Source organism: Oryza glaberrima, chromosome 1, assembly GCF_000147395.1.
Source record: "Oryza glaberrima chromosome 1, OglaRS2, whole genome shotgun sequence".
NCBI classification, from domain to species: Eukaryota; Viridiplantae; Streptophyta; class Magnoliopsida; order Poales; family Poaceae; genus Oryza; species Oryza glaberrima.
Genome location: NC_068326.1, coordinates 32,080,665 through 32,094,780, shown reverse-complemented (window position 1 = coordinate 32,094,780; position 14,116 = coordinate 32,080,665). Strand labels below are relative to the sequence as shown.

General features: G+C 42.6%; 1 protein-coding gene across 1 annotated transcript; it reads right to left on the bottom strand.

Moving 5' to 3' along the window:
* Positions 1-9,640: 9,640 nt before the first annotated feature.
* LOC127760455 (probable WRKY transcription factor 64) lies at positions 9,641-13,834 on the bottom strand. Its single transcript, XM_052284719.1, is given in 4 exon segments — positions 9,641-9,885; positions 9,887-10,325; positions 13,235-13,342; positions 13,619-13,834. Coding segments are annotated over 4 exon segments (801 nt in total). The 5' UTR covers positions 13,726-13,834; the 3' UTR covers positions 9,641-9,738.
* Between the last annotated feature and the right edge of the window lie 282 nt (positions 13,835-14,116).

Below are 14,116 nucleotides of genomic sequence, written 5' to 3'. Positions count from 1 at the left end.
CCCCAGCTTGGATGTTTCGGTGACCGCCGCTGCTAGGTAGCACACGTCGGCCTCCCCTTCCCTCGGATCTGATGGAGGGGAGGGTGCTGCCGCCGTGAGGAGGTGCTGCCAAGGGGAGGTGAGGGCGTGCCCACGGGAGAAGACTCCGTCGCCGCCGCCAACTCAGGAAAGGAGGAGGAGGAGGAAGGGAGGAGAGGAGGATGGCGGAGAGGGGAGGAGGAGGGGGACGATGGAAAGGGGAGGAGAGGGAATCGGCGGAGAGGGTGCGAGAGAGAGATAGAGGTATGAGAGAGAAGAGAGACGAGTGGAGGAGAGGATAAGGGTCACGCACTCGCGCACAATCTTATCCGAGAGGTCGGCTTGCCAGCTCGGCTCCGTTTGATATAGGTGTTAATTTTTAAATAAACCGATACCTATAATATTTTATAGTCGGTTTTTAATTAACCGATACCTATAGTGTATTAAAGGTAACCAGCACCTATAGTATATATAGGTGGCGGTTTTATTGTAGAACCAACACATATATTTTGGTAAAGGTGCTGGTTTTTTTATTTTCAGTATATGGGTGGTGGAAAAAACACTATAGGTGCCGGTTTTAGCTGTCGGCACCTATAGTGCCAACTTGTATGTGACTTTTTTAGTAGTGATAGTCTTTTCTAACGAAATACAAGTGTGAGATCTCATATTGATATACCAGGAAAAAAAAACAAGACCATAGTATTAGCTAGAAGGCTATGATCGGGAAAGGAAACAAAAATAACAGTCACACCACACACCTGCGACAAAATTAATTCTTTGAGAAACAAACGTTAGCACAACACCCCAACTACACCAGACTGTCTCCGTCCATGCCTTTGGGTTTGAGAGGGAGAGAACGAGAGACAAGATGGATCCATTCTCCCCCACGCAGACCCGCCAACATAGGCATCTTGTGGCAGTCAGAAGCACCACTGCAAGATAAACAAAAGTCTGAAGAAGAGATTGGCTTGGGAATGGTCCTTCGAAAACGAGCCTCTAGGAAGGTCGTGACATCAAGAACGTTCCCGTCGCCCGCTCCGGTAAACCAGGATGTGGTTTTCACCTGAAGGAAAACACCATGCGAGAGCAAGGAGCCACAACAATGCCCCCAAGAGGTTTACGGTGCCCAAAAGCGTCGCCGCTGTCGACCTCGATTTAGGCCGGTATTTCGCCTATAAACATCCTTCCCTTGCATGTCATTTTATCCTTGTTGATTCTATCAACTGCCACCAAACGAACACCTTCAGCGCATGGTTATCGTATTGGCGCCCCACCGCGAGCCAACCCTTGGGAGGATCTATGACCCACATGTTGTCTAACTCTGGCGAGTCTTTGACAAGTCGGCCACCAGGACCTCACCCGCACATCATCGGAGCAAAAGACCCGTGAGCTCTACCGCTGCCAACCCACACCACTGCCCCGTGCCATCCCACCATCTCCGCGTCACCACCATCTCACGCCAGTCGTCGTTGTGAGGCTGGATCCACCAGGTACAGTCTCCTCGTCAACCTTCATCGCACGCGCCTCGCTCCAACGGTCTTCGTCGCCTCCACTGTTGCCTTCCCTCTTCCCTGTTGTCAGGCCGCCACCCTCCCTTGCTGGCATGTGCCCGCCATCATCGCCTCGCCGGATCCGAGCAGTGGCGGTCTGGATCTAGGTGGCACAGAGCCACCACCACTTGAGATGCCCTGGTGTCCCACTCACGCCAGCCAGCGTCTTCGGGTTTCTGATCGACGGCCGTTGGAGGCTGGACGCTAGAGGCCGTCGGACCGAGCGGGCGCACCACGGTAGATCTGATCGACGGCCAGTTAATTATTGGTGCGGCGTGCGTGCACGCTCCATTCGGTGGTGATCAGCGGAGAAACCGAGTGAGAGAGTTGCGCGCGCGCGGTGGAAATCAATCAACGTCATACGCCGCCGGCGCGCCGTGCAGATGCAGTAGTAGCTAGCCCAGCGTACGTACTATATGCCGGCCACATACGTCGCACGACATGGCAGGAAGCGCGCCCGTGTGCCAGGTGCGGTGCCTGGGGAATTTAGGGGGTTAATTGGAGGAGCCTACGCGTCGGGCACCCGATTGGAGAGGGAAAAAATCGGGCGCTGACGTCAGCATGACGTATGCGTGCAAAACCACTTTAAACTATTTTTTTCTCTTAAATTATTTATCCAAATCATGATCCGATTGCATCATTAAATTCATTGCAATTAAATCTTTAAAACAAGACCACACATATTCCGATGAATTTTTTTTAGCTTATTATTGAATTACTTTTAAATGTTGCACAATGTTTTACCACGTATACCGGAATTGTTTCACTAAGTAGATCGAAAATGTTTCAATCGTTTAAATCGGGTGTTGTTTCACCTTACATAAAAATAATGTTTCAGCAAATAGCGAAATGATGTTTCGGTTCACTACAATATTTGATCCATACATAGTGAAACATTATAAGTACACTAGGTGAAACATTTTTGGTGGAACAAAAAATAAAACGAATTCCCTTAATAGAGGGTTTCCAAAATATGTGGATGATTTGTTGCAAAAAAATGTTTCAATTCATTGCAACATTAGATCTATACATAGTGAAACATTGTGAGTACACTAGGTGAAATATTTTTGGTGGAACAAATAATGAAACGGATTTTCTTTATAGAGGGTTTCCAAAATATGTGGATGATTTGTTGCAAAAGAATGTTTCAATTCACTGCAACATTAGATCTATATATAGTGAAACATTATGAGTACACTAGGTGAAACATTTTTTGTGGAACAAGGGGAGGGATATGTGGGTGGGCCCGGGGGTGCACGCGTGGGAGGGAGGGGAAGCGACCGATTTTCTCCCTCCCCCCAGTTGACCGATTCTAAGCATTATCGGGGTTAATTAGTTAGGAATGATCGATGCGGGCATGGCGCAGCCGGGGTTGGCGGTGTACATACCACGGCCGATGCATCACAGGCGTACGGACTTTTTTGAGGATTTAATTGGTCTCTCTGGCAGAGTTGCGCGGTGGTGCGCGGCTATGGTATCGATCGATCAATGATCAATCTATATCCCCGATTAACAGGACACGATCACACGACTGGCCGGAACGTACGTGGCTAGCTGTTTTAGTTTAGTGTCCTACCAAATTACCAATAATATACTACCTTTGTATTTTAATATATAACGTTGTCGACGTTTGATGTCGCGATTCCAGTATTTGCATAGTATGGGATCGTTGGTACTAGAATATACGCGAGACTGAGGTAAAAGAGATGAGACAGGGATTTTCATACAGGTTCGGGCCCCTGAATTGTCAGATAATAACCCTACATCCTATTGGCCGAAGCCGGTATTGCTCTTATTCACCATAATCACACCAGTACAATATTTGGGGTAGCCTATCTAATTGTTGTCGACATGGTGGTCTGAAGTTCTGACTCGTAGTCGACAACAGGGTAGTCTTCCTCCTCGAGTTCGTGCCCGGCGAGATCAAAGATAACGCTTTCGTCTCTCCTGACAGTATCCGGAGACACCGTAGGAGACTAGCCATGCTTATCTCTAAAGTCGATATCCGGCGTCTTGTCTTGGCGTATGTTGGCTTGTATTGGCTTGTGGCGTCTATATTGTCTGTGTCCCCTCTCCTCCTAGGGTGCCTTGTATTTATACCCATAGGTGTCCCCTTGTTCAAGTAGAACTAGGGAAACCAATATGGATACAATCCGAGTAGTACTTGTCGTTTCCATGTAGAACTCTGGTTGTCTTTCCTTATCCGGAACTCCTCCTGTATCCAGAGGTTGTTTTCGTATAGGACATGGTACGTGGTGGGTCCTGCCGAGATTTAGTCAACTATTATTAGGTATGTGGTATCCATAACCCTGACAAACGTCGTTGAATTTTTAATAAATGTGTTTGACCATTAGTCTTATTTAATTTTATTTTGTAAATGTAAAAAAAATTAAGTCATGCTTAAGGAATATTTGATAATAAATCAAATCACACTAAAATAAATGGTAATTACATTTTTTTAATAAGATGAATGGTCAAACGTATTTTAAAAAATTAACCGCGTCATATATTAAACAACGGCGAGAACACGTCTTTGATAAATTTTAACACTACCAATACTCTTAATCGTGTACGAGCAAATGTTTTGGTTTTGGTAAATACTATTGTCAATCCAGACATCTAGGGTATATGGTATTTTTTAAGTTGTTAAATATTTATTTAGTAGGTTTATTAGGACATGTTTTGACATAAAAAAACAGATTAAGACTTAGGTTGATTTTTTTTAAGGTATCGTCTCCTAAGTAGTACGAGTATCTTCCTATAACCAAGCGAGGACCGAACGACCCGGCCATATATACATTGATCAGTTTGTAATAATAAAAGTGTATAGTCATCGATTGATGCACTTGACCCTTATATAAAACATAGGCAAAACGTATCTGCAGTTCTGTATACAAGCGTACAACAATTTATTCAAGGAAATTAATCCAACTTATTGTCATAGGTGTGCGCATGGCCGCGAAAGGATCCAGGCGTTTAGTTCACACCAAACTTCCCCTAAACTCTTAACTTTCTATCACATCACATCACATCCAAAACTTTTCTACTCACATAAACTCTTAACTTTTTTTCTAAACTACCAACTTTCCCCAAACTTCTTCCTAATTTCAGAAACTAAACACAGCCCTAATTAATTAAGCTTAAATCTGAAGAGTGGACCTAGATTAAAATAGTACGGCTGCTGCAGATTTTAATATATTGGCACGCGGTTGCACGATCGATGTACTTACTTATGTACGTTGGCTGTTAGCCAGCTGCTTAGCTGTCCTGCTAGAAAATCATTTTCCGAAGATAATTTTGCTTATACGGAACACATCCTAGGTGAGAGGCAAGAAATACTAACATAACATGTGGATTCATTGAATATAGAGTACTCTTGAATATATAATGAATGCTCATTTTTCAGTTGACAAATGCAAACCTGCGACCTGCCGTATTAGGAGAGTTGGGTTAACATAAGCACCTTGTCAGGGCAATCACTCGTCTTATGCTCACGTCATGCTGATGTGTAAGACCCAGCTCGCGATCACCTGGCCACTTGATTAACACACTGCCTGATGGAATCAATCAGGTGGCCATAACCCATGAGCTAGCAGAGTATCATTTGGAGAACATGTACAGTTCCTAAGGAATGTCAAATCTATTGCGACCATCGATTGTTCAATTGTTTTACCGTATATATTTCAAAATATAAACAAACTTTTGTACGCGAATCTAAACGTAGTACATGTCTAAATTTATGTAAACGAATCTATGAATATACAAAAGTTAAGATAAAGCGAATACTTAGACCCCATCGAATATGCTTTGGATTAAGATTAACTACGAGTATACAAAATGAGAAACCTATTAGTTTATGATTAATTGAACTTTAATTATATTAAACTTAAAAAAGGTTTTATATGATATTTTAGAGCAACTTCTATATAAAAAGTTTTCGCACAAAATATATATATTTAGCAATTTAAAAAATGTGCTAACGAAAACCGAGGTGAAATATGTATCTCAGCGAAGAAAGAACGGGACCTTATTTATTTACCATTCGCTTTTGATTTTTTTTTATTTTATTTTCTAACCGATGGCCGGATAGGAGCTCCAAAACTAATTATAAGTCGGCATACCGGATTTACATAACTCATCTTCTTACATACCGGATCATACTCCAACCTCTCAGCCATAAAAAATTTAGAACTTTTTTAGATAATGAACTTAAATAAAACCCCGGCATCTACATTCCAAGAGATTCAGAACTAATAAGACAGACTGTTGTTAGGCCCTCGCGTCACCCTCCCCCTCGGGCGACACGGGAGACGACTAGGCCGCCGTCGCCGGCCTCTCCCTCCCTCCTCCGCCTCGCTGCCGAGTGGCCGCAAGGACGGCGGTAGCGGGGCTTCGCTCTCACCACGCAAGGGCAGGGGGGCTACTCAGCGTTTGGGACGGCGGAACAGTCCAGATCTGTGCCGTCCGGCCGGATCTAGCGGGGAGGATGTTGGCGGCGTCGGCGTGGTAGTGCGGTGTGGCGGCGACGTTTGGCAAAGGTGGCACCGGCGCTTGGAAGTGATGACGGTGGTGGAAGTGACCACCAGATCCATGCCTGGATCTGGCAAGTAAGTGGCCGGTGGCAGGGTCTTCTGCTGGCGACGGACGGTGGCGCCCGGTGGCGTGGTGGCAGGTGAGGTCCGACTCTGCGACGGCTGGATCTGGCCGGACGACGAGCATCCAGCTGACGCTGTGGGCGACGGAGGCAGTGGCTGGCAGCGACGGTGCGACGGCGCGGAGGCTGGTGAAGGCACGTGCGATGGCGCGGAGGCCCCGGAAACCGCGACGATGGCGGAGGGGCAAGAGGCCGCGCTCGCAGAGGAGGTGGCGACATGCGCGGGCGACGGCGTGCGGAGGCGTAGCAACTGGTGGTTGCGGTTGGCCGGCGAGGTCGGCTCGACCGGCAGCCCGCGACGGCGGAGGTGGTGTCGGCTCGCTGAAGGAGTTGCGGCCGGCAACCATCCAACGCGTGTAGGCTTGGCCGGCGATGTCGAGGACGGCCAGCGCGTGATGGCTGCGCAGCGAGAGGTGATGTCGATGGAGGCAGAGCCCGGTGAGGTGGCTGCATGCGGAGACTGGCCGGCGGGGGCGCCGGTGCAGTGTACCCACACACCGGCAGAGGTTTTGATGGCGGTGGAGCAATGGAGCTGTGGTAGATTGGTAGATGGTGGACGGTGGGTGAAAACCCAACCCGACCTCGGCCGGACCGACAACCGATGACCGATGGTGCTCAAGTGTCATTCCCCTCCTGAGGGCGTTGTCGTGCCGTCTTACCCCTTAAGGGTGGTTGCTGGGCGAAAGCTTAGTCTCGGCTCTCTTGAGACCTTGGCGGACGGCGACGGTGGTGTTTCCGTCGTTCTCTCCTTGGAGACGTCGTCTAGACATCCCCTTGTCAAAACCACCTGAACTTTTGGCGCAAGCGTGCTCTAGATTTCTTCCTCTTGTGGCGGCGTCCTAGTTTCTACAAGTTGGCCATGGCAGATGGCCTAGGGGGGAGAGGTGTTCCATCTTCTCTCACCCTCTCTCTCTCTAAATCCTGAAGACGTGGATAGAGTTGAGCTTTGTGTTGTTTGTAAGGGTAAGGTTTTGAGCGATCTTGGTTGTTTCCGTTGTTGGCTTAGCGGCAGTCGGTCTCACTTAGCGGCGGCCGGTCTGGTGCTAGTCTTCTTCAAGACTTGTGGTTGAGCGCTATCGATATGTGAGTGGTGGTATATTTATTTTTCCTGGTTACGACTTTTCAAGGTTGTAATCTTGTATTTTTTTTCCTGTTCTATTAATAGAACTTCGCACGGAGTCGTTCAAAAAAAATAAGACAGACTGACAACACTTGCCGGGGAGCAATGCTGAGAGCTTGGCTGCTGGGATGTGGCCAAGAGGTTGGAGACACATCTAGTGACGACTGACGAGTACAAGCATCTACTAGTACTTTATTTGATCCAAGTTGCTAAGCTAATCTGATTGCTAACTTAGCTTATCGACTGGGGGCTGCAGAAAAAGAGCAAATATGATTAAAGCTCAAGTGGCAAGGTGTCGATGCCGACGAGGATTAGTTAATGGTCAGTGTGACAGCGCATTGGCAGGTGCTACTTTAAATCTAATTAAGGGAAAACCGCACGTGATTTTGGGAGCAGGGACAGGTTCCCCTGGAGAAAACGCGAGTAGCAAGTGGCAGCACGCATAAACAAAATTTGTTGCCCTTTCTCCAAATCCTGCCAAGGATAGTGTGTGCGTCTGCATGCAAGTAGAGAGAGAGCATGGATCGAGGCCGAGTCATCGACCACCCTCAATCCCCATTGTTCAGGCGCGGATCTAGCGGTCATTGCATCACTGGCCTTTGTGACCAGGACAAAGTCATGGCGGCTCAAAAACCAAGACAGCTAACAAAAAAGAAATATAGTAATGCTCACTTCTTCCCTTAAAAAAAATATTATACGAAATATGTAATCTAATATGAAATGTGATACATTCTAACATTATAAATCTGAACAGATTCTAGAACTATGAATCTAGGTAGACCTCTTATCAGATTCGTAATAATAGGATGTCACATCCCGTATTATATTTATTTTTTATGAGACGAAGGGAGTTCTTGATATTCCTTTGTCTTCAAATATAACATTGTTACTCCCTCTGTTTTAGGGATGAAAACGGAGCGGATACGGACGGATAATGCTCGTACCATATTCGTTTTCATATTTTTTGTCGGATACGGAAAAGAATACGGATAGCTCGAATACGGAAACAAATATGGACTATCTCGAATACGAATAAGAATCGAATATGATCGGACACGAATACGGAAACAAATTTTTCTCGGAACACGAAAACCAATTCAACTTCTAATGGAAACAAATATCAACATATATAATTAGCTCATTTTATATAAAATATAGTATAATTTATAAATATTTTTAAAATTTTAAATAATATTAATAATGTGGACTAGTATTAAGAGATGAACTACTATTAAAATCTAAAAAGGTATATTGAAGGTCATAGAGTTATAAAGAAATGGGGTATGTCTTGTGGCTTCTGCGGATATCCGAATAGCACTGTTCACCGGATATCTGAATTATTATCCGTATCCGACAGAAACCCTGATACCATATTCGTATTCGTATCCGAGAGAAAATATCCGTATTCGTATCCGTACTATCCGAGAATTATCCGATCCGAAAGGTATCCGTATTTGTTTTTATCCGGAGCGGACGGAAACTATCCGCTCCGTTTTCATCCCTACTCTATTTCAATATAAACAAATCCATACTAGATTTGTTTATTTTAAATCGGAGTGAGTATATATTATGTTTAATTATTTATTTTATTTTAAAACTTAATATAAATATATGTAAAAATACAAGTCAGGTTTAAAATACCTTAAGTAATAAAATAACAAGATATGATACTTAGTTTGTTAGTAAGACGAATACTCGAATGTCATACATACGATACTTAGTTTGTTTAGTATTCACTCCATTTATATCCATTTTATATTGTAAGTCGTTTTGATTTTTTTCTAATCAAACTTTTTTTAAGTTTGATCAAGCTCATGGAAATATTTGCCAACATTTATAACTCTATTAGTTTTATTAAAACTAATAGTTAATATATTTTAATAATATATATTTCTATTTTTTTCTATAAACTTAGTAAAACTAAAAAAAAGTTGACTAGAAAAAATCAAAATCAAGGTGATTTATAGTATGATGAAACGGAGGGAGTAAGACGAATGCTCAAATTTCATATCTAGAAGTTAACCGCATCATATATTACTTTACAATACTGCTCATAATAAATGCTGATTGTGGCACCATAATTTTTTTTACTGAAGATTAATAAGTATGGTAATCAGGAATCTTAAATCAAAGAACGATTTTAGGAGTATAAGAGAAAACTAAATCAAAACGTTGCTGCATATATGCAGCTATGCTTAAAGCTTACTGCACATACCCTCCTTTATCATTCATATGGTATATATAGTATATTAAATTTAGCTAAAAAAAGAGCTGCGCATATATACACTAGATCGACATGTATATTTTCTGCAAAAGTGGATATAATATACTTTCTTTTATGAAAAGCTAGACCAAAAGCAAAGACCCTTTTTAGTATGCCAATGAATTAATTCCACTCAACCAGTGTGCGTGGATTCTTTGAACCAAGCCAAATCCAGAGGCTCGACCCAGTGGGGATCCAGTACTGAATCCAGCATGAAGTCCAGTGTCAGGTCGTCGGACGCCGGCAACAATTCAGGCGAAATCGCATAGCTGCAGCTAGCTGTGATGGTCGCTTCTGGCCACCGCCGGCGGCGGCCTGTTTGCCGGCAAAGCAGCGGCGCTATTATTACCAGCTGATTCTGCAATGTGACAGCCTCTGATGACGGTGAGCAGCGAGGAGACGATCACATCCTTCTCTTCTTTCATCGCCATGTTGTAGCCGCCGCTGCAGCGAGGAGGAGGAGAATGCATCAGGCGAGGTGTTTCCACCTCTGCCTTTCTCAGTCTTTCCGCCGCCTGTGTCTTTCTCAAGGAGGCGTCGGCAATCTGCTGGATTTGCATGGAGGAAGCCATGTAATCGGAGGCAGAATTGCTGGTGCCGCATGTGTGCTCGTTGGTGTAGATCACCCGGAACAAAGGCGGGTCCTCCGAGTTGTGCTGCTCCACGTGCTTGCTCGCTGGACAGCCATGGTCCTGATGGTACGTGCACCTGTAGTAGCACCTGCATTTGCAAGCAATAATATATGATGCTTAATTAGTATTACAGTTGTTTAGTGCTCACTTTTGCATTCCTTGAAGGAAGAATGCTAAGAAAAGAGGGCCATCGACATGCATGTGGTAGCCAGAAACTTTGACACATGACAATATTTGGCATTGTACAACACTTATCTCGTAATTGTTTAACCATGCCGACATGCATTATTAGCCCCAAAGGAGTATTCCCATGCAAGCATGCTTTGGGATAGCACAATGTGGGGGATGGTATCCCCAGGTATGGGATCGATACATACACCACATGCCCCCAACACCAAGGGGTCTAGTATATATCCTCATCAAATTGTATATATAGTAGTTCCAGTTAATTAATGATGGACTATTTACGTGTTAGTACATCATATTATGAATCAAAACGTTTAGCCTCAATTAGTGTATACAATATATCGTGGTCTACATTACATAATCGGCAGGGAGCCTGAGACACGCAAATCTAGTTTAGTTATCTTGTCAGACGGGAAACTGTTTTAACAATTCGAGTGGACGTCCACCCGTTTACTGTATGTCATCTAAATGGCTATGAAAAAAATTAAAAAAATATGAACAAGATAGATCAATATGTAATATATCAATTCACAAACATGCAAGTTAAAATTCAACTTCTACAAATTGTAACAAAAATAACAAACAAAACTCAAATTACTATATGTATATTTACAATTAAATTTGTTATTTTTGTTACAACTTGTAGAAGTTGAATTTGAACTTGCATGTTTGTAGAGTGATATATTACATATTGATCTATCTTGTCAATTTTTTTGAAAATTTTTCGTAACCATCTATTTGACATGCAATAAACGGGTAGATGTCCACTCGACCTATTAGAATCCATCTCCCAAACCGTGCAGTTTGCCCTTCATTGCACACCGTGTAGAGCATACAATGCTCTAGAAATAAAAAAAAAACTAAAAAAGAATGAGATTTGGAAGGAGAGATGTCCCTCCAAATATTTTTTTTTAAGAATAAATTGTGAGCATGTTAGAGATTGAACACGAGACTTCAGAGTTGAATCAACACACCCCTTGCCACTACACTATCAAGTGTATCTCTAAAATAAATAAAAAAAACTAATAAAGGAACAATTATTGTCTGATGGTAAGTGCATGGCGCACCTGTGAATTGATATTTGCGTTGGAGCATTCCTTCATTTCTCTCAGTTCAAGAGGTTTCAGTTAAAATTATATTGAATAATATCCCCAAATCAAAATGTGATTTGAAATATCATGCAAAAAGCTGAATTAATCCAATGATAAAACCCAAGTCTTCCCCAAAAAAAGATGAATCAATCCCATGCAAAAAGTGACCCCTATCAGAAATTGCGGCAGGGTGTAAACAAATTAAGCTGCTTCCCATAAATGAGTAATAGGCATCTATTATAAAGGAAAAGAAATTTAAACTAATATTCAGACAACATGGTCTACGGGGTAGGCACCGTTATCCAGTAACAACTTGAGGATTATTCGGAGCAAGAAATTATATATAAATTTGATTGTGTCGGGTTTAAATTAAAATCATAATATGATTTTCGCCAAGATTGAATTACTTAGGTTCTGATCGTTTGTGCTAACTACGGAAGCACAGCCGTAGTTCATTTTTTTAGTGTGGATATATACTGTTGCTGCAGCTGTAACGCAGCCACAAGTAGAACAAACATGTTCCTTATACAACATTGCAGGTACAATGAAACCTTCAACTATCCCTGAAAATTCCCATGGCATATATTGCTAGTACATGGATGTTGCACCAATTCCTTGTTCGATTCATAAGTATGGTACGTTAGAAAATCTATCATAGCAAACAAAACAAATCAAAAGCTTGGTGTAATCAAAGGCAAGTTGAGTTGGATCATTTAAATATCTAATCCTCAGTTCGTGCATGTTAATTATTAGGAAACTAATAGGCATCTTTTGGACTACTAAACAACCCCCAGTGGAGCACAAGAGAGCATGTACCATGACAATTCTGTCGACGTATTATAGTTCTTGGTTCTATTTTTCCCTATTTGGATTATTGTGCTTCTTAGAAGTTGCTCCCATTCAAGCATGTGATTTTTGGATACACGACAGCCTAAAGGCAAACAATACAATGTGATGCGAGGGTAGCTACTGGGAAGATGGACGGCACAATTTAATAAACTGCACATGAACAAGATATCTTTTTGCTTGAAACACACTTCCCATTAAACTATATATATGCATGCAACCAGAAAGCCAGCTTTCCGGATAGACACAATTATTAAGTTCCTTAAGCCTTCAAACGGGATTAATCACATGCACTTAACTAATATGGAAACCTTGCAATGAGATCAATCCAATGAACTTAACTGATAAGGGAAGCACCCTATTTACATACAGTGTGTGTTTCAATATTATTTTGTATTGGTATACATGTGGGTATGAGTTCGATCAGTTAAGAGTTAAACAACAACCTTTATAATAATTAAACACCCTCATCATGCTTATAATTAAGGAGCTTATATTATGTGAAATCCTGAACCAGAGTGTAAATTAAGGAGCTTATATATTATGTGAAATCCTGAACCAGAGTGTAGCCCAGCGGGTCATCTACATGGATTAGTTCTACTGAGCCTACAAATATCTTTTTACTACATTTCACCTTTCATTCTTGCAATATAGAGAGTTCAGTACAAGCTGGTTTTCCAACCCATTTGAATTCCTTGCAAGTGCATAAGCTTACAATTCGTCTTTGCCATCAAGTCTGACACTGTATAAATTACACTAGTGGCATCTACTACCCCATTATCCAACATTTTGATTGTTCAAAATTTGGCCAATTATTCCCCATAACAGACAAATGTTGATTAAAGAACTACAGGTAATTGAGTAGTGCATGTACCTTGGGAAGGAGTTGCCCCGGATCATCTTTTGCCCGTATTTTCTCCACTGGTACCCATCATGATATGGTGCATATGTGTACTCAGTTCTTGTTCCGATGCAAACCTTTCTATTTGAGGAAATTAACGCTAATTACTTAAACATTTAAATAAATGCACCAAAAGATCGAAGAGGAATATTACATGCAATAGGAACTAACTACAAACATCGTTTGCAGCAAGCACCAACGACCAGACGAATTCATTAGCTCCATCAATCGCAACTCAATTACAATTTCATCGAAATACGCAACAATTAAGAATTAACTCAGTTTAAGCGCGTGCAAAACCAGTGAAATGAATGGCTAGCTATTGTTATACATATATATATGCATGGATTAACTTACTTCATAGCGTTCTCCTGTTCATAGCTCCTACTGTCCTGCAGAAGCCTTTTATGGGCTCCTCTAGAACATTCACTGGAGCTGTCCATGTTGTCGCTCCTCTTAACCATGGTGGTCTCTTGCAACCTTCTGAAACAGGTCGACGTGATATGCAAGTTGGTGCTTGCAAGATACCTTGAAGTTGCTGAACGTCGATCAGTCGGATTCCCACAGTAAGTGCTGAACTCCTCGCCGGCCTGAAATTAATGGGGATGATGAGTTTATTCTCCTTGTCTAGTGCTGCGGAGAAGTGTGCGACTGTGCGCTCATATAAATCCTCTGCACAACCTGGAGTAGGTGCGTGCTTTGCTTCCAGAATTTTAAATTTTAACTCACACAACGCGGTATCTGCACTTGCAAACTTCACTGACCTATGCAACGTGATACGCATGGACAATGTTCAAGTCTCCTGAGGTGACAAATCCAGTCAAAGAAAGGATAGCCCTACCTGTCAGTGATACC